Source organism: Stomoxys calcitrans, chromosome 5, assembly GCF_963082655.1.
Source record: "Stomoxys calcitrans chromosome 5, idStoCalc2.1, whole genome shotgun sequence".
In the NCBI taxonomy this organism is placed as follows: domain Eukaryota; kingdom Metazoa; phylum Arthropoda; class Insecta; order Diptera; family Muscidae; genus Stomoxys; species Stomoxys calcitrans.
The window spans coordinates 37,638,291-37,660,123 of record NC_081556.1 but is presented as its reverse complement, the minus strand read 5'-3'; the positions used below and the strand labels follow the sequence as shown (position 1 = coordinate 37,660,123).

General features: G+C 40.1%; 1 protein-coding gene across 2 annotated transcripts in view; it reads left to right on the top strand.

Moving 5' to 3' along the window:
- LOC106082147 (synaptogyrin) overlaps positions 1-21,833 on the top strand; it is a 43,292-nt gene that overhangs the window by 20,783 nt on the left and 676 nt on the right. For both annotated transcript variants that reach the window (XM_059369442.1, XM_059369441.1), the window contains 3 exons: positions 15,805-16,036; positions 16,110-16,249; positions 21,495-21,669. In XM_059369442.1, the coding sequence (XP_059225425.1) occupies positions 15,805-16,036; positions 16,110-16,249; positions 21,495-21,669 (547 nt within the window). The remainder of the gene's footprint in view (positions 1-15,804; positions 16,037-16,109; positions 16,250-21,494; positions 21,670-21,833) is intronic.

The following is a 21,833-nucleotide window of genomic DNA, read 5'->3' as shown; positions in this document are numbered from 1 at the left end:
CTTGTCCTCTCACGATCCGGATCACCCCATAGGATTTTCGCCGTCCTACCGACTGTTTCGCTGTTCTACAGTGTTACATGCATGTTCGTCGCTCGGACTGTGTCGACCCGAAAGGCTTCGGGTTAATCAATTTCATTGATGGCAATCCTCTGGCAAATGGCACTCCTCTGCCACATCGTCTGCCCTTTCATTCCTCCTTACTCTGTTATGGCCCGGCATCCAAACGATGGGGATTGAAGGCTTTAATCTCCTTCTTACACTGCAAGATTGTTCGTGACCTTACTCTCCCGGTTGTTATTGCCCGTATGGCCATTTCACTGTCTGTAAAGAAGTTCACGTTCGACGCCGCACCACCTCACCTCAGCACCGCACCACCTCACGCATTCCGTGATGGCTCGGATCTTCGCCTGCAGGATCGTATTACGGTCAGGCAGTCTAAAACTTATCCTTGGGTTCTCGAAGTAGACCCCCAGCCCCACTCTGTCCTCTAGCTATGATCCATCCGTGTAACATGATCTGCCAGATGGGTATATTGGGGTTCCGTCAATCCAAGACTGTGCCGATGGCAGCAGTGCCTCGCCCTCGACTTCAAGGTTCATCTCAGGTATCCGATCGGAAACATCTTCCCTTCCTTCCAGGTTTCCTATTGTCGCCTCGATTATACTGCGATGGTATGAGCTACTCCCATCCCTAAACCATTCTTCCATAGCCTTAAGTCTCATAGCCGCAGTGGCTGCCTCACTTAATCTGTATGTTAATGGGTCGAATATCTAGAACAATTTCCAGTGTCCTTGTGGACGTGGCACTCATCCACCTATGTCAAGACAATACATTTTCTGAATCTGTTGTATGGTCTTTATTTTGCACTTTTTCCTCAAAGTCCACTAAACTACTTAGGCATAAGTAAGTGTTGGTCTTATTATGCTCCTGTATAGCCAGTGGACTACCCTCGGATTCAGGCCCCATTTAGAGCCTACGCCCCGTCTACATAGTGCCCAAGAACTGTGAGCCTTCTCAGTACACTCCTGAATGTGACACTTCCAATTAAGTATCCTGTCCAAAATCACTCCTAAGTATTTGACCTTGCCAGATATCGAAATCGTTTTGTTGAGAAAATGTGGTGCGTCAAATTGGCCCACCGTAGTCTTCCTCGTGAACAGGCATATTTCAGTCTTCTCTGGGTTAACATTGAGACTCCTTGCTCTAACCCAGTCATATACCATATGCAAAACATTTTCGGCCCGTTTGCATAGCTGGTTCGAATCCTTACCCCTAAGAAGTATTATAACATTCCTCAGTTAGCATCCATAATAGGTCATTTATGGTGGTCAACCATAGGAGTGGTGATAAAATGCCCCCCTGTGGCGTGCCTTGTCCCACTTTCTCTCTTATATTTATGCCATGGGACCCACAATTTATCAACCTATTCCTTAGCATATGGTTAATGCAGTCACTAAGAACGCCAGGGTGTACGTTTTGGCATCGAAGGATTTTTGCCGCTCTGGTAATCTTATTGTAATCTTATTCTCCTCCCCTCCCCCCATCCCCCCCAGTTACTTGAATCCAATTTTTAATATGAAATTCGTACTCTACTCCTGAATACCTTTTATTTGTATACTTTTATTTTTGGGTAGTACTTTTGGGTAAGGAGGAGCGTCCACCCCGTCCACGTATATAGCCTTTTTATCCTTCCAGACCATCCTTCACAATCTGTGAAAATTTCAAGATAATCTGTTCAGCCGTTTTTGAGTCATTCATTTCTTCAAGATTTTGCTTAAATTTCATTTCTTTGTAAAATTTTGTTGAAATTTAATTTTTTGACGAAATTTTGTAAAAATATCATTTCTTGTGAATGTTTGTCAAAATTTTATTTCTCTAGGAAAATTTTTTCCAAATTTCATATCTTAGGGAAATTTTTACCTAATTTCAGTTCTTAAAGTTTTTTTTTTAATTTTTAAGTTACGAAATTTTGTCAAAATATCATGTCTAGGAAAATTTTGGTGAAATACTCTCCTCTGTGCAAATTTGTGTCAATATTTGATTTCTGTAGAAAATTTGGTCATAAATTCATTCAATAAGGAGATTTTCTCACAAATTTCATTTCTTTGTAAAATGTTGCTAAAATTCCATTTCCCCTATCTATTGTGAGTTTTCATCATTGCAAATGTCATGTTTAGCCTAATGGGATTTCCCCAATGTGTGACAACCATGTACTCAAGTTACATTTCATACATATATACAAGTATAAATGTACATATGTAAGACTGTGTGTGAGGCCATGTGCTATTTATGACAAATTCATGCAATAATTCGAGCAATACGACATTATCCATATTCAGCCAACCATACGTATGAGTAATACTCGTACATACAAGTGAAATGTGCATTATACGCATTGGTGACCTTTAAACAAGAAAATCACTTCAAAATGGGTTTTTTGCTTGATGAACACAACAACTATGCCGCACTATTACAACAACTCAGAAGAGTTGCCAAAGCCAAAGTCCAATGCATTTTACATGAAATTGTATGCACAAGCAGCTGAAGTAGTGTGGCGACAGCAACGTCACTGTGTGCTATATAGTTTTCTTGCAAGCAGAAACACACACTAACACACATCACTTAATCTAAACTTGAGTGTGGATAAGTGTGTGTGTGTGTGTGTGTGTGAGTTTAGATAAAAATGTACTAAAGAATAACATCATCAACCTTGAGAGTTTTTACTCAACCATGCCCCATATATGTATAGAGTATTTGTGTGACATACAATATTTATGTAGCTTCATGCCATAGCCACACCATGCGCTCACTTACTCACTCACTTACTCGCTCTCAATGACACGAAGGAAACATAGGCAGCAAAAAATATAACGACAAAATGGGTCAAATCATAAATTTTTCATTAGCAAGCGAGGTCATTGATGACCTTCAAGTTTGTTCTTCACACCTGTTAGTAAGAGTTGTCGTTGTGGTTGTTTGCTACTGTTTGTTGTTACGTCTGTTTGTAGTTGTTGTTGTGTTTTGTTGGGGTATGAATGAATAATGCAACAAACACAGTTACATGGCTCAAAAACAAAAAAACCACAACAAACTGCATGTTGTGGTGGAAAGAAAACTTTTCGCATACCTCTCATTCTCCTTACACCCATTGAGAAGTAAGCCAGAAAACTTTCATTTGCAAATATCATAGCAAATGGGGAATTTCAAGCAAATGTTAGGCAAGATTGTGTTAAGCAACAACATTTTTAGGGATTATTTTATAGAAATGAAATTTTGACAACATTTCCTAAAGTAACTAAATACTAAAAAAGGAGGCCACCGTAGCGCAGAGGTTAGCATTTCCGCATATGACGCTGAACGCCTGGGTTCGAATACTGCCGAGACCATCAGAAGAAATTTTCAGCGGTGGTTTTCCCCGCCTAATGCTGGCAACATTTGTGAGGTACTATGCCATGTAAAACTTCTCTCCAAAGAGGTGTGGCACTGGGCCACGCCGTTTATACTCGGCTAAAGAAAGGAGGCCCCTACTGTTGAGCTTAAACTTGAATCGGACTGCACTCATTGATATGTGAGAACTTCGCTCCTGTTCCTTAGTGGCAAATAATGACAAAGTTTCCTAAAGAAAGAAAATTTTGACAAAATCTATAGAAGTGAATTTTTGATAAAATTTTCTATAGAAATGAAATTTTGACAAAATTCCTAAAAGAAATAAAATTCAATAAAATTTGTTATAAAAATTTAATATTGACAAAATTTTCAATAGAAATGAATGTTTGACAAAATTTCCTATAGAAATGAAATTGTGACAAAATTTCCTATTGAAATGAAATTTTGATAAAATTTCCTATAGAAATGAAATTTTGACAAAATTTCCTATAGAAATGAAATTTTGACAAAATTTCCTATAGAAATGAAATTTTGACAAAATTTCCTATAGAAATGAAATTTTGACAAAATTTCCTATAGAAATGAAATTTTGACAAAATTTCCTATAGAAATGAAATTTTGACAAAATTTCCTATAGAAATAAAATTTTGACAAAATTTCCTAGAGAAATGAAATTTTGACAAAATTTCCTATAAAAATGAAATTTTTAAAAAATTTTCTATAAAAATGAAATTTTGACAAAATTTCCTATAAAAATGAAATTTTTACAAAATTTTCTATAGAAATGAAATTTTGACAAAATTTCCTGTAGAAATGAAATTTTGACAAAGTTTCCCATAGAAATAAATTTTGACAAAATTTCCTACAGAAATGAAATTTTGACTAAATTTCTTATGGAAATAAAATTTTGAAAAAATTGAAATTTTGACAAAATTTCCTATAGAATTGAAATTTTGACAAAATTTCCTATAGAATTGAAATTTAGAAAAATTTCCTATAGAAATGAAATTTTTGACAACATTTCATACAGAAATAAAAGTTTGACAAAAATTCTTATAAAAATAAATTTTTGACAAAATTTTCTACAGAAATGAAATTTTGACAAAGAGGCACATACGGAATTTTACTTGCCCTATGTCCTTGTGGCTATAAACCGTAGCGAGCAATGGGATTGCAGGAGCTTCTAGGGGTCGTAGAAGACTAGTCTGGAGATCGGTTCACACGGGAGCTATATCAGGTTATAGACCAATTGAACATCACCTGTGAAATTTTCGGTAAATCGGATCACAGTTGCGGCTTCCAGGGGCTCAATATGTAAAATCGGGAGCTGGTCAGGTTATAGGAGCTATATCAGGTTATAGACCGATTTGGACTGCATTTGACACGCTTATTGGAAGTTATAACCAAACACTTCGTGCAAAATTTGAGACCAATCGGATAATAATTTCGACTTCCAGGGGCTCAAGATGTCAAATCGGATATCTTGGGAGCTATATCAGGTTCTTGACCAATATGACTCGTACTTGACACAGTTGTTGGAAGTTATAACAAAACACCACGTACAGTATTTCAGCCAAATCGGATAACGATTTCGACTTTCAGGGACTCAAGATGTCAAATCGGGAGATCGGTTTTTATGGGAGCTATATCAGGTAATAGATCGATTTAAACCGAACTTGGCACGCTTTTTGGTAGTCATACCGAAACAGTTCGTTAAAAATTTTAGCCCAATCGGCTTTCAGGGGCTGAGGTTGGAGACCGAATTTGACCATGGTTAGGTTAGGTTTAAGTGGCAGTCTGCCATCAGACTCACTTAGACGTTTTCGTTCATTGTGATACCACAGGAACAGAAGAAGGAAGATGCTTACCGCTGAACCATCCAGATCGCTTTAAAAACCCCAATAACTTGCGAATGTTCACATCCGTTAAATCAGACAGGTTCTCAAAGAAATGAGAACCTAAAGTGGAACTCCTTCTGACTGCTAGTCTCTTCTTCTTCGATGTGGGGACAGCTTCTGCAAAATGCGTTGCTGGCAACCTTCAGTCTGTCAGCATGACGGACACAATGACCATACTCGGCATGATTGTTGGAAGTTGTAACAGAACACTCCGTGCAAAATTTTCTGCCAAATCGGATTACAACTGCGGCTTCTAGGGCCTCAAGATGTCCAATCAGGAGATTGGTTTATATGGGATCTGTATCCAAATCTGAACCGATATGACTCTTTCGCAGTCCTCAACGACCTACATTAATAAGAAATATCTGTGCAAAATTTTAAGGGGATATCTTCATTCGTTCGAGCGCTTTATTGATTTTAAAAGACGGACAGAAGGACGGACAGCCCTAAATTTCTAGATCGATTTATAATGTCAAGTACATACCATTGTTGTTGTTGTTGTGCCCACATTTTCGTGTGGAGGTGGCGATCCTGGTCAAGTTCCTGTCGGAGAGCGAGCTTGCTCTCCGGTCCAGATCCGGACAGATCGCCGCGGGATCAGGGTTACCATTGGTTATATAAAAGCGCCAATAAATCGCCTTGTCATATCGAGCATCATAGGCCAACCTCTCACTGAGACTTTCCGCTCGATACCGCTGATTCTCCGTAACTGCCGTTGCAGCTACCTCGTATGGAGAATTCCACTAACCGCAACCTGTGGACGCGCCCGGTAGCTCATAGCTAAACTTCTCGTGACAGCAATAAACACCACACAGATCGGACCTCAATGTTTCAGCCTGTGTGGTGTTCACAGCTATTTCGTGTCGGGGGATAAACATTTTTTCAAACGAAATGAATGATGAGTATACCCCCCATTCTATGGTGGTAGGTATAAAAAGAGTCTTCTAATAGCCTATGTTAGGAATTCAGTGCTTTTTACGTATTCCATAAACTTCTAGCATTCTATGACCTTTAGATTATTCAAATCTGGTATCAAATCTGATCGCTAGTGATGGGACCTTTCCTAGTATTATGTCGGCATTGATATAGGAAGTGCTTAAAAGTCTCTACGTCCTCTCCACATTTCCTGGTCACAGCCTCGCAAGCCATAGTTGTCTTGTGTAGGTGCACCTGTAAACCTAAAAGACCCCTGTAGACGCCGAAGGCCGTGATGGTCTCCTTTCTATTGTATTAGACTTCTTTCTATTGTATCTAACACGTTTTGTCCTGCTTTGGATTCTCCATAGGATGTTTGTATTCTCTCGACAACCCTTTGATTCATCAATCACTCGAATTGCTTTGCCAATAACGGTTTTGCAGTTTTCCAGTTTATTCTTGGCAAACCTTTGGCCCTTACTGTTAGTTTGTCCACTCTTTCTTTTTCTCTTTTCCACAGTGGTCGGGAAACTTAATAAAGCGGATTGTGGCATATGTTAATGGCTTTTTTTGCTATACAGCAGATGGTAAGACTTCACCGACTTAGATTTTTTCGCCCAAATATCTATATGGGCAAGTTCACAAAAACAGCTCTCGTCTTTAAACTACACCAGTTCACGCATTACGCGATAGTTTGGAACTTTTCTTGAGAGAAAGTGTTACAATCAGTCAGGCAATGGATGAGCTCAGTCGTTGTTTACTATATAGACACCAATACCCGTTCACTTCTCTCACACTCGTCCTGAATTGTTGTCTCAGGTATTCGGTCCGAAACATTTGTCGTGCCATCACCCTTTTAGCTTATATCGATTTGTCAGGATTAACATTGAGACCCCTTGGTCTGACCTTCTTACATGGAGCATTTGGATCCCTTTCCCTCGCAAGCCTGGCGAGTCTCCTTAGCAGATTATTTATGAAAGTCACCCACTGTAGAGGCGATGACTTTGACTTTACAGTCATCGCTTTTATTGTGCCAATTGGTTTTTGCGTTTACAATCACAGATTTGTGTTAGCTATATGGCTTTGTTCGTAACTCCGAGGATATGACGGGAACCTCTGACACAACACCAACCATTTCTTAATTAAATTTATTGGACATTGGTGCGTATGTTTACTTTTCGATAATTATATACCATACGTCATACGCCACCTTGTTCACTAATTTTCATAAATCAAATTGCATATAAAATGTAGAGCCAACGGCTTATATGGATGATGTAATTGTATTTTAAAGTACTGCTAATACATAATGGGACTAAGTCCGATATAGATTTTCTATATTTTCAAAATCATATTCACCACATACATAGCAACAACTGTGGATCAAGCACACAACATCTTGTTTACGAATTTACGGATGCCGATTGAGGAGGGACTTGAACCGGTCTGATACGCAGACGATGTTATGGTACGCTTCAATAGTTTAGTGGGCTGCGATGGTGTAAAAGGGCAACGTTAGGATATACAACAGGTTCAGAAAACATGTTGTCTTGGCATGGACGGAGCAATAAGGACCACGTCCACTAGGGCACGTTAGAGGCAGCAACTGCGGTTATGAGACTTAGGTTAGGTTAGGTAAGAGTGGTAGTCCTTTACAGACTCACTTAGACAATTTTAAGTCTATGTGATACCACAGTAGCGACAGACCAAGGATTCTGGCGGGAATCGAACCCACGACCCCTGCACTGGTAATCTAAGCACGCTACCAAATCGGCTACCGGGGTACCCTGGTTTATGAGGTTATAAGGCGATGGGAAAATGAATAAAGAATAGAAGCAGGTCATACCACCACAAAAAAATCGAGGGGACGATTGGAAAGGAATACTAGAGGTTTCCGACTGGATACCTGAGACGACACTTGAGGACTAGTGCGAGGCACTGCTGCCAGAGGCACAGTTGTGCTTTGAGGAATGTCTGGTATCGCCAACAGGAAGTTCATGCTATACAAATGGATCAAAGCTAAAGGACAGAGTGAGGCTGGGGAATCTACATTGAGAACCCAGGGACTGAGATCTGTTTTCGATTGCCTGACCATGATACGGTCTTGCAGGCGGAGATCCGGGTGATTACGGTGTGACATTAACGCGAGGACGAGTGTGAACATTTTCACGGACAGTAAACTGGTCATTATGGCAATAACAACCAGTATGGAATGGTCACGAACAGTCTTGGAGTGTAAGGAGGAGATTAAAGCCTTCTCTGAGGATGACAAAATCCGCATCGTTGGGGTGCCGGGCCATAACGGAGTAAGTGGAAATGAAACGGCAGACGATTTGGCGGTGAAGGCCAAATCGTCTGGGGAGATCCAGATCGTGAGAAGACGAGGTTACTACTGAAAGGAAGTACGAAGGTGGTAATAATAGCTTTCGGTATCATAATGGGGCACATAGGACTACGAGTTCACTTATACAAAATCGATACGGCAAGTGATAGCATGTGTAGGGCATGCGGGGATGATGAAGAGACGATTGAGCATTTCCTTTGTCATTGCCCGGCTTTCGCGTCTGACAGATACCGGAACTAGGTGGGGACACTATACCAGACAAAAACCAATTTAGGGGAGTGGCATGTAAAACGATTAAGGACTTTGTAAGTAGCACGGAATTCCTAATTTAAATTTTTCTTTTTAGAGGTTACTTTTTTGTATTTAGAGCACACAACAAGCCGATTACTGGCTTAGGTGTATGTCCGCAGTGGCATGGGGCGGATTAATATCTGCACCCTCTTTTCAACCTAATCTAACGGTCCAATGATGCATCCAGCCCATAAATCGTACCAAACTGTGATTTTTTCTTGAAAAATTGATAGCTCTTGCAATGCTTCTGGCTGATCTTTACTCCAAAATCGACGATACTGCTCAGTAGCATTGAGCCGAAAATGAGCTTCGTCGCTGAAGAAGAAAAAGCGCGCGCTATGAACTTTCTTAACAGATCACTCATTCTGAAGACAAAATTCAATAATTTGCAAGAGTTGTTCGTTTGTAAGAGTATTCACGGTTAAATTATAGACCAAACTGAAGATGTTTGGCAGTGAAATAAAACACGAAACATGCATGAGCTGTTTTAACCAGTGTTGCCAAAAAGATAATAGCTAAAAAATCACCTTTTAGTATAACAGGCCTTATAAAATGACTGACGTCTTGCCCCCATTGCACTGTGTCTACTATCTCCTAAAGCGCTGGTAGTATTGATTTTCTGAGTCGATATCCATACTGTCTGCTGACAAGACCAAAACAGATTGTTTATCGAAAGCCTCATCATCCGTTCATTCGCTCTGTTACCCATTTCGTCTACCAATCTCTCGGTTGAGATATGAGTTTTCGAGGGAAACTTTTTTATTATGGAATCAACTTTCTATAGATGTGAAATTTTGATAAAATTTGTTATGCAAAGGAATCTTTAACTAACTTAGGCAAATTATTGTTGCCAAATTTTTTTCGAGCGGTGCCGACTTTACAATACCCAGATACCCTTTAGATATTGAGTAATTTACAATAATGTTGTCAAAAAAAAGTCTAAGCTCAAAACATTGATGATTGACTGGATAATTCGTTGAAGAACACCGCTGATGAAGGGATGGCATCCTAGAAACTGCAGTCCGGTTAACCGTCCGGCCAAATTTTTGGAATATATTTGATTTAATACCAAATGGTGCTTTTGTTATACCCACTACCATAGAATGGGGGTTTACTAATCTAGTCATTCCGTTTGTAACATCTCAAAATTTTGATCTGTGACCCCACAAAATATATAGAGACTGGATCTAGCCATGTCCGTCCGTCCGTCTGTCGAAATCACGATAACGAATAAAGATATCCGTTTGGAATTTTGCACAAATACTTCTTATTGATGTAGGTGCAATGGGCTATATCGGTTCAGATTTGGATATAGCCCTAATATAAACCGATTCCCCGATTTGACTTTTTGAGCCCCTAGAAGCCTCAATTTTCATCCGATTTTGCTCAAATTTGAAACAAAGACACTTGTGATAGGACTTTCAGCATCGATGCCAAGTGTGATCCTAATCGGTCTATAAACAGATATAGCCCTCGTATAAACCGATCCCCGTATTTGACTTCTTGAGCCCTTAAAAGCCACAATTGACTGAAATTTTAGACCAAAACCCTATCTTATGTGGCAAGTTTTATCCGAATCGGTCAATATGGTGATATAGGCCCCCCTAAGTACCGATATCGCGATATGACTTCTTGAGACCAAAATAATTCAACGCAGTTATTAAGGGTAAATTTTTAGCGGAATCCATGGCGGTGGGTAACCAAGATTCAGCCCGCCGAACTTAGCACGCTTTTCACCCAACTAATAAATAAGTTGGACAACCTTGGGTTTGGTAGTTACCCATGTGGTAAATGCCAGCCAAAAATAACTGAACTAACTGAAACAACTATTAAAAAAATCTAAAAACAAATACTAAAAATTTTGCAAAATTTCTTTTAACATTTTTATTATAGAATTTTTTCATACCCACCTCCATACGATAGGGGATAACCTAGTAATTCCGTTTGTAACACCTCAAAATTTTGATCTGCTTCCCCATAGAGTATATATATTCTGGATCGTCTTAACATTTTAAGTTGATATAGCTATGCCTAAATAAAATAGAGATATGTCTTCAACTGAGTTGGAACTTGTTTGCAGAATTCATTCTGGTGGGTTCCCAAGATTCGGCTCGGCCGAATTTGCACATTCTTACTTGTTTCCTTTGACAAACGTTTTTTGCGTCTTACTTTGCTTGTAACCCACATTCATTACTTTTTACATTTTTTCTGTTGTTTTATATTGAGTTAAGTAGACTTTGCTTCTAATTTCCCTTATCCTTATCCTCAATTGCCTCTACTGGCTTCCTAGGTATTCTTTTACTTCTCAACCTCTTGATAATTGAAGATATCCCCCACTTCAATGTAAATCACACCAACAGCCCCTTTCGTTTAATGAAATCGAAAGCTTTCTGCTCTTCTTCTCTTTGTTGCTGCTACTGCTGCTGCTGCTTAAAGCAAGTCTGTTTTAACCAACAACTATCATCCTTGCATTACTCACACACTCAGCCTACTCATTGTCATACTCTCAATAGCTGTGAATGTTTGAGCACACTTGCACACATTCATACACACATATGCATAGAGGCAGGCATATGCCTCTTCAGCAAGAGATATGAAATAACTAAAAACAAAACAAAAACAACAACCAGAAATGTGACTACCGAAATAGAACTGCTTTCGTTTATGGGTGTGCGTGTATATGTGTGTGTGTAGTTAACAGTTTTGTCCTAGTTTTTGTTTTATTTTTGACATTTCGCTTTAATGACAAATGCACAAAGCATTAAAACAACAACAACAAAAAGAAACCTTCTCTTGAGAATGTTGACAATGTTTTACAAATGGTGGAATATGAAGGAAGATGGTTATGAATGAATGATTTAGGGCAGAATGTATCGTTAAGTATATTTAGAGGAATAAAAGAAATTAGGCCATTCTTTAAGAGGGAGTGAGTGAATTATTTTTCAATATTGGAATGATTTATTCCTGCTTAAAGAAATTCAAGAGATGATAGAAATATAAAGTTTAACTTATTAAACGACATTTTGAATATTGAAAAACTCAATTGCATTGTTTTTAATGTTGCTTTAATATCTATTTTTCTGAAAAACAAAAAAAAAAAATCTAAAAACAAGTAAAAGCGTGTGCTAGGTTCGGCCGGGCAGAATCTTGGGAACCCACCACCATGGATACTGCTGAAATATGGGAGTTATATCTGGTTATAGATCGATTTGGACCGTACTTCTTGGCACAGTTGTTGAAAACCATAACAGAACACTATAAGCAAATATTCAGCCAAATCAGATAAAAATCGCAGATTGTAAGGGCTCAAGATGTCAAACCGGGAGATCGGTTTATATGGGGGCAATATCTTGTTCTAGACCGATTTGGACCGTACTTGGCACAGTTTTTGGAAGTCATAACAGCTCATCTCATAACAGAAGTAAAAACATGAAGAGTGGTTTATATGGGGTTTGGCTCAAGAAGCCAAATCGGACAAAAATTGCGGCTTTCAGGGGCTCAAGAAGTAAAATCGGGAGATCGGTTATTATGGGAGCTATATCAGGTTAAAGACCGATTTGGCACAGTTGTTGGAAGTCATAACAGAACACTACGTGCAAAATTTCAGTCAAATCGAACAAATATCGCGGCTTGTAAGGGCTCAAGAAATCAAATCGGGAGATCGGTTTATATGGGAGATATATAATGTTCTCGACCGATTTGGACCGTAATTGGCACAGTTATTGCAAGTCGTAATAGAATACTACGTGTAACATTTCAGCCAAATAGGATGAAAATTATGACATCTAGTCTCCCATGAACTAAAATTGGGAAATCGGTTTATATGGGAGCTATATCCGAATCTGAACCGATATGGCCCATTTGCAATCCCCAATAACGTACATCGATATTAAGTATCTGTGTAAAATTTCAAGCGGCTAGTTTTATGCGTTCGACCGCTATCGTGATTTCGACAGACGGACGGACATGGCTAGTTCGACTCAGAATGGAGAGACGATCAAGAATATATACACTTTATGTAGTCCTAGATCAATATTTTGGAATGACTAGATAAGTATACACCCATCCTATGGTGGTGGGTATAAAAAGTAACCTCGAAAAAAAAATAAGTTGGGAATTTCGTTCTACTTACAAATCCTTAATTGTCTTCCACACCACTCCCCTATGTTGATTCATCTCTGGTATTGTATCCCCAACTAATTACCGGTGTCTTTTAGCTGCGAAAGCCGTGCAATGACATAGAAAATGCTCCAACGTCTCATCATTTCTCCACACGCTATCACTTGCCGCACCGAATTTGCATAAGCTAAACTGACCTCCTTCTTACTTCCTTTCAGTAATAGCCTCGTCCTCTTACGATCCGGATTACCCCATAGGATTTTCGCCGTCCTACCGACTGTTTAGCTGTTCTACGGCATTACATTTGCGTGTTTGTCGCCCACAACCTTAACTCGGACTGTGTCGATCTGAAAGGCTTCGAGTTAACCAAGTTTATTGACAGTAAGACAGTCCTCGAGCCTTTACTGCCAAATCGTCTGCCCTTTCATTCCCCCTTACTCCGTTATGGCCCGGCACCCAAATGATGCGGATTGTGCAATCTTCAGAGAAGGCTTTAATCTCCTTCTTACACTGCAAGACTGTTAGTGACCTTACTGACCTGGTTGTTATTGCCTGTTTGGCCATTTTACTGTCCATAAAGAAGTTCACACTCGACGTCCTCGCATTAGCACCTCATCACCTCACGCATTCCGTTATCGCCCAAATCTTCGCCTGCAGTTCCGTATTATGGTCAGGCAGTCTTAAACAGATCTCAGTCCCTGGGTTCTCAATGTAGACCCCCAGGCCCACTCTGTCCTCTAGCTTTGATCCATTTGTGTAACATGATCTGTATACGAGGGTTCCGATCTGCAATACTAGGGTTCCGTCAATCTAAGACTGTGTCGCTGGCAGCAGTGCCTTGCACTCGACCTTAAGACTGTGCCGCTGGCAGCAGTGCCTTGCACTCGACCTCAAGAGTCGTCTCAGTTATCCGATCGGAAACCTCTTCCATTCCTTCCAGATTTCCTATCGTAGCCTCGATTATACCGCGATGGTATGAGCTGCTTCCATCCTCAATACATTCGCCCATCGCCTTAAGTTTCATAGCTGCAGTGGTTGCCTCACATTTAATCTGTATGTTTATGGGTCGGATACCTAGAATAGTCAACAGTGCTCTAGTGCGCGTGGTCCTAATCGCTCCGCCTATGCCAAGACAACATGTTCTCTGAACTTGTTGTATGGTCCTTATATTGCACTTTTTCTCCATAGCAGTCCACTAAACTACTGAGGCGTAAGGAAGTATAGGTCTAATCACGGATTCAGGCCCCATTTCGAGCCTAAGGCCCGTCTACATAGAGCCCAACACCTGTGGGCCTTCTCAGTACGCTCCTGAATGTGACAAAATGCAAATGCAAATTTTGCCCATGAACATTCCATTAAGGAACAGGGGCAAACTTCTCACATATCAATGAGTACAGTCCGATTCAAGTTTAAGCTCAATGATAAGGGGCCTTCTTTGTATAGCCGAGTCCGAACGGCGTGACACAGTGTGACACCTCTTTGGAGAGAAGTTTTACATGGCATAGTACCTCACAAATATTGCCAGCCACCACCGCTGAAAATTTTTCTGATGGTCTCGCCAGGATTACAACCTAGGCGTTCAGCGTCATATGCGGACATGCCTCTGCGCTACGGTGGGCTCCTGTATGTGACACTTCCAATTAAGTATCCGGTCCCAAATCACTCATAAGTATTTGACCTTGTCGATATCTCGATATCGATTTGTTGAGAAAAAGTGGTGCGTCAAATTGGCCCACAGTCTTCTCTACCCTTAGGTCTAGCCTAGATATATGCCATATTCTCTTTCAGTCCTTCTGCATAGCTGGTTCGGATCCTTACCCCTAAGAAGTAGTATAACAACGTTTGCATAGCAGACGGGAACAAATCCCTCCTCAGTCAGCATCCGTAATAGGTTATTTAGGGTGGTCGCCCAAAGAAGTGGCGATAAAATGCACCGTGTGACGTGCCCCGTGCCACTTTCTCTCTTATATTTATGTCTTGGGACCCGCAATTTATCCATCTGTTCTTAGCGTACGGTTAATCCAGTCTTTAAGGACCCGCTTCACCCGGTACAAGTCTAAGGATTGGATCAATGTGTCGCTCCGCACGTTGTTAAACGCACCCTCGATATCAATACATACCGCCAATGTGTATGTCTTGGCATCGAAGGATTCTTCTATTCTACGCACAACCTCGTGCAGGGCAGTTTCCGTCGACCTTCCCTTGACATAGGCATGCTGTTTGTATTTGAGCAGTTCGCTGGATGTCCTACTCTTTATCATGGTATCCACAATACGTTCTATGGTTTTGAGTAGAAAGGACGTAAGGTTTACAGATTTGCAGGCCTTCGATGTCGCATAACTTGCCTTGTTGGGCTTGGGTATAAACACGACCCTTGCCTCCTGCCAGCCTTTCGGAGTATATGCAAGTCCTAGGCACGCTGTGAAAATATTGGCCAGATGGGGCGCTAGATAGTCGACCTCCTTTGGTAGTAACACCGAAAAAACTCCATCAGGTCCGGGTGACTTAAATGGTTTGAATGGTTATGATAAGCCTTCGATCAACCTCACTATTCCAAGATTCCGGTGTTTCCATGAGTCCCGTCGTATCCTGAGGAAAATGCGTTTTCATCAAAAGCCTCAACGTGTCCTCCGTTGTCTCTGCTCGTTATATTAAGATTCACACACACACAGAAACTTATGAATCTTAATACAACGAATATTAGTAATAATCGATTAAATTCATAATCGATTACAGTGTTATCGAATGAATAGTTGTGTTACTCGAATTTAAACAAATAATCGATTATGCTCTTTTCTACCAACAAAACCCTTTAAAATTTCTTTTATTTCACTTATTCTTCCTTTCCAGCTCTTCTCCATTGTGGTCTTTGGCTGTATATCCTCGGAGGGCTATCGCGAAGAAGATGGCAAAGAAGTCTGCCTATTTAACAAAGACAATATGGCGTGCAAATATGGCAACACTGTGGGCGTGTTTGGTTTTATTGCATCGATCGCTTTCATTGTTGGCGAATATCTGTTTGAAAGAATGTCATCGGTGAAAAGTCGAAAACGTTTTGTATTAGCCGATATGGGATTCTCAGGTTGGTAGAAAAAGGAAACAACAACAAACACCATTGAATTTTGTCTATATTATTGTTGTTGTATAATTTTTAGCATTTTGGGCATTTATGTATTTCGTTGCCTTCATTTATTTGTGGTCTCAATGGAGTTCGGCCGAAATGCCTCCAGGCGGCATTGGAGCGGGTAACATGCAAGCTGCCATTGTGTTTTCATTGTTCTCTATATTGACATGGGTAAGTCTAAGGAAGCATTTAATTAATGGTATTAAATTTATGGTATTTTTAAAACCTCTCCCAAAAGGAAATCATTTTTCATTCCGTTTGTAACTCATCCAAATATGGATCTGAAACTCTGGAACGGTCTTAATCTTATCGTCTTGACGTTCTTGAAGTTAATTTTTGCCACTCAAGGCCTATGGTGGAATCGAAACCCACGACTCCCGCACTGGTAATAATTTGGCTACCGGCAAAGAAAGGGGTAGGTTGGGGGATAACCACAGCTGAAACTCTTTTCTCGCTAGAATTCTTACCCAAGCGTTCAGCGTCATAACCTCTGAGTCGGACCAGTGGCCTCCCCCTGATATAGCTCCTCTATAAACCGATGTCCCAATTTGACTTATTGAATTCCTAGAGCGTACAATTATTAGTCGATGAAACTTTGTACGAGTCGTTTGTTGAAAAAGTACCCACATGAATCAATCTTCAAATCTATTTTGTACTAAGACTTATGTTGCGACTTCGAATATCTGTGCCAAATGTGATCTTGTGATTTTAATCGATCTATAACCTTTTATAAGTTTTTCGAATATAAACCGATCTCCCGACATGAGGTTCTAGTAAAGGGTACCTACCTACAACGTCTGTGCCCAGTTTAGGCTGAATCGGTCAACAACTGATATCACGATTTCAATTATTGGGGCCCTAGAAGGTACCCAGTTTGGTCTGAATCGGCCAATAACATGATATAGGTCCGACATCAACAGAAAATCAGATACCAAACGTGCTCTTTTTAGTACACTAAAGTAAAGTTGGCCCAAAATTAAAGATTTTCCTTATTTCTAGAATTTTATTGGGTTGCCCAAAAAGTAATTGCGGATTTTTTAAAAGAAAGTAAATGCATTTTTAATAAAACTTAGAATAAACTTTAATCAAATATACTTTTTTTCTAAAGCGAGCTAAAAGTAACAGCTGATAACTGACAGAAGAAAGAATGCAATTACAGAGTCACAAGCTGTGAAAAAATTTGTCAATGCCGACTATATGAAAAATCCGCAATTACTTTTTGGGCAACCCAATAGTAACGAAAACGAGTCAAAGAACCAAATTTTAAATTTTGAACTGTTCAGCCATCTAATTGAGAGATCTGCGAAATTCGAGGATGGTTTTTGTGTTCAGAAATACGTTCTCTAGGAATTTAATGGCTGCCTGGCTGTCTGAGAGGATGTTAATGCCAATCGTCGTAATGACATTATATCTAAGCCATTCCACCACTTCCTTAATTGCAAGGATCTCAGCTTGATACACAGTGCAGTGGTCGGGTAATCTTTTCGATATGGTCGTTTAGTTAGGAACCATCCATATAGAAGTCTGTGTAACTTCTGTTGCCAGGGGCGGCGTAGTTCCAATCGGTTCTATCAGGAATAGTGGTACTGTACTTTTATCAAAAAGCGGCTCAGGTTGGGTGTAATCCACACTGCCTGGAACATCGGATATTGTATCTAGGATAACACTGTGTCCGTAGCCGCCACATGACCAATGAAAAAGCTCCCTTCACCTCACGGCAGTGGTCGCTGTAATTTGGGTTACCACAATGTCCAGAGGCATAAGATGTAGCATTAAATTCAGTGCATCAGATGGTGTCGTCCTTAGTGCGGCTGTAATGCACAAAGAAGCCATCCTTTGGATCCGGTTAAGTATTAGCAGTAGGTGGATCTTTGAAGCCCCGTCCACCAGACCACAACACCATATACCATTATAGGTCTGACAACTGCAGTATACACTCAATGCATGACAGGCGGTCTAAATCCCCAACTTTTGCCAATGGCTCTCTTGCAGGTGTATAGGGCAAGAGTGGCCTTTCTTGCCCTTTCCAAAATGTTAGATTTGAAGTTAAATTTCTTGTCCAGCAAAACATCCAGGTATTCTGCGCTTTGTGTGAATGGAACATTCTCTCCACCCAAGGAGACAGGTTCCACTATAGGCAACTTGTATCTCCTGCTGAAAAGAACTACTTCTGTCTTGCAAGGATTTATAGCCAGACCATTTTCTGTAGCCCACTTTGCTGTTGCACTAAGAGCTTCCTGAAGTATATCTCTTAGAGTGCTGGGAAACTTTTCGCGAACCGCAATTGCTACGTCATCAGCATACGCGACCACTTTTACACTTTTTTCTTCCAGAGACAATAATAAATTGTTAATGGCTATATTCCAAAGTAGAGGAGACAATACACCTCCCTGAGGTGTTGCTCTGCTGATCCATCTTTTTAGATCCACAGATCGCATCTTTTAGTAAGTAAGCTATTAATAAACTTTTCGATATATAGCCATGACTTTTATTCAAAATAGTATATTCCGATCTTATGACGGAATACGTTACAAAGTCCATTTTTATACCCTCCACCATAGGAAAGGGGGTATACTAATTTCGTCATTCTTTTGGTAACACCTTGATCGTCGTGACATTTTAAGTCGAACTAGCCATGTCCATCCGTCCGTCCGCCTGTCTGTCTGTCGAAACCACGCTAACTTCTGAAGCAGTAGAGCTAGCCGCTTGAAATTTTACACAAATACTTCTTCTTGGTGTAGGTCGATTGGGATTGTAAATGGGCTAAATCGGTCCATGTTTTGATATAGCTGCCATATAAACCGATCTTGGGTATTGACTTCTTGAGCTGCTAGAGGGCGCAATTTTTATCCGATTTGACTGAAATTTTGCATGAAATGTTTTGTTTTGACTTCCAACAACTGTGCTAGGTATGGTTTTAATTGGTTAATAGTCTGACATAGCTGCCATATAAACCGATCTTTGACCTTGACTTCTTGAGGCACTAGAGGGCGCAATTCTTATCCGATTTGGCTGAAATTTTACATGAAGTGTATTGTTATGACTTCCAACAACTGTTCTAAGTATGGTTTTAGACGGTCCATAACCTGATATAGCTGCCATATAAACCGATTTCGGATCTTGATTTCTTCGGTCTCTAGAGGGCGCAGTTCTTATCCGATTTGGCTGAAATTTTGCATGAGGCGTTTTGTTTTGACTTTCAACGACTATGCTAGGTATGGTTTAAATTGGTCCATAACCTGACATAGCTGCCATATAAACCAATCTTTGATCTTGACTTCTTAAGCCACTAGAGGGCGTAATTTTTATCCGATTTGGTTGAAATGTTGCATGAAGTGTTTTGTTATAATTTCAAACACCTGTGCTAAGTATGGCTTCAATCGGTCTATAACCAGATATAGCTTCCATATAAACCTATCATGTATATTGACTTTTTGAGCCACTAGAGGGCGCACTTTTTTTCCGGTTTTGGCTGAAATTGTGCATGAAATGTTTTGCAATGACTTTCAATAGCCCTGCTTAATATGGTTAAAATCGGTCCATAACCTGATATAGCTGCCATATAAACCGATCTTGGCTTTAGACTTCTTGAGCCTCTAGAGTGCGCAATTCTTATCCGATTGGAATGAAATTTTGCACGACGTGTTTTGTTATGATATTCAACAACTGTGCCAAGTATGGTTCAAATCGGTCCATAACCTGATATAGCTGCCATATAAACCGATCTTGGGTCTTGACTTCTTGAGCTTTTAGAAGGCGCAATTCCTATCCGATTTGGCGGAAATTTGTCCATACCCTTATATAGCTGCCGTGTAAACCGATCTGGGATCTTGAGTTCTTGAACCTCTAGAGGGCGCAATTCTCATCCGATTTGGCACGGATTTTGTACAACGGCTTCTCCCATGGTCTGAATCGATCTATAGCTTGATACAACTCCCATATAAACCGATCTCCCGATTTTGTTTCTTGAGCCCCGAATCGGACTATAAATTGATATAGCTCCACCTCCTCCTCCGTCCATATGCATTATTCTTTGTTTGCCTAAAAAGAGATACTGCGCAAAGAACTCGACAGATGCGATCCATGGTGGAGGGTATATAAGATTCGGCCCGGCAGAACTTTGCACGCTCTTACTTGTTTTTTTTAATCTTTTATAAAGCTCACTTAGAATTCCATGGGGGACCAGTATTCCTAGAGATAGTTTTTTTCGGAACACCTTTAGATATTCCAATTTTCAAATTAGAGTAAAACATTTCGATCATCTCATTTAATGACTCCAAAGATTGAAGGGTAGTCCAATCGATCGAACCTTAAAATTAATTCTATTGGTTGTGTTCAGTTTTAGAGAAACAATAGCTAATTTCATCCAAATAAGAGTTAGCAGAAACATTAGTAGAGGATACTAAGGAAAATTTAACCTATATTGTGGGCGGACTAAAGGATCGCATGGAAAACCAAAATATCGCGAGTGTACCAAAGAAGTTGTAAATATTATTAATTTGTGTAAAGCCGAAACTAAATATTGGACCAATACATTGGTTAGTTGCATACATTGGTCATTAGAGTCTGGACTACAACTCCATTTTATGTTTGTTTCTCTTTCGCGACGAGCTGAATGATCGAAGATGCAAATGGAAAAGGAAAGCCAAAGGTAGCAACACACACCAACCACTATGGGACGCGTTTCGTCTGTGGTTAGAAGACTTTTCAACCATATTTGGTGTGATGGCTTCAAAGGCCGTGCGTTGGTATGTTGTATTTAAATCGTATTTAATTGCGAAAACGCATCTATGATATAATTACCACATTAACGAAGCTCGACAACCCTGCTTGTTAGCCGTACCTTTTCCAATGCATTTATTTTTGTGTAATGGCAGACATTCTGTCTGTGGTAAATTACACTTTCTTCCGTACCACACATGATTCTGTGCATCTGTTGGAAGTTGTATTGATGGCTTCGAACGCTAAGCCAACGGCAATGGCTCTCGCCGTTGCTCCGTGGTCCCAGGCTCGAATCCTGGCCGGGCTATGCCGAATTTTCCATTTTATGTTTGACCATTCGAAATCTTCGAGAGCTACTAAGATATCGTTAGATTTTGCTGATTCAAATGCACAAAGAATAGACGACGTATGCTTGACATTTATATCAACACTCGAGCTAGGTGGAATATAGGAGCATGTGATGTAAAGTGTTTAACAGTGACAATTTCAATATCAATCGACAAGGAAATAGAAATTTCTTCTGCCATAACTCGAGAAGACACAGCTATAAGCACCCCGCCTCCTCTGTTGACATAAAATTTCCCTATCATATACATTATCTTGAAGCCAGGTCCTAGTGAATCGTGATTTAAATCAAAACTATTAACCAATAAATTTTTGTTCTAATATTTTAATTTTTGATTTTTATTTCTAGGCGTTGTGTGCTTTTCTGGCGTACAAACGTTTCTTAATTGGTGCGGGTGATGAATTCACTTCGGCCTTTGAAAATGATCCAGCTAATGTGGTGCATCAGCAGGCCTACACCAGCTATTCCATGGACAATGATAATGACCAATATAGTGCTTCGCCATTTTCAGGCCAGCAGCAAGGTAAGATAATAGAAGTAGGGATTCTGAACGAACCAGAACGGGAGCGGAGCGGGTTGGAGAATTAAGAGGTGCTTGGTAGTTTTGGTCGTAGCAGGACCTGTATTTTTAATATGTATTGAAAAAGGGGTTTCAATCTCATTTCTGATACGGTCACTATGGTTCCC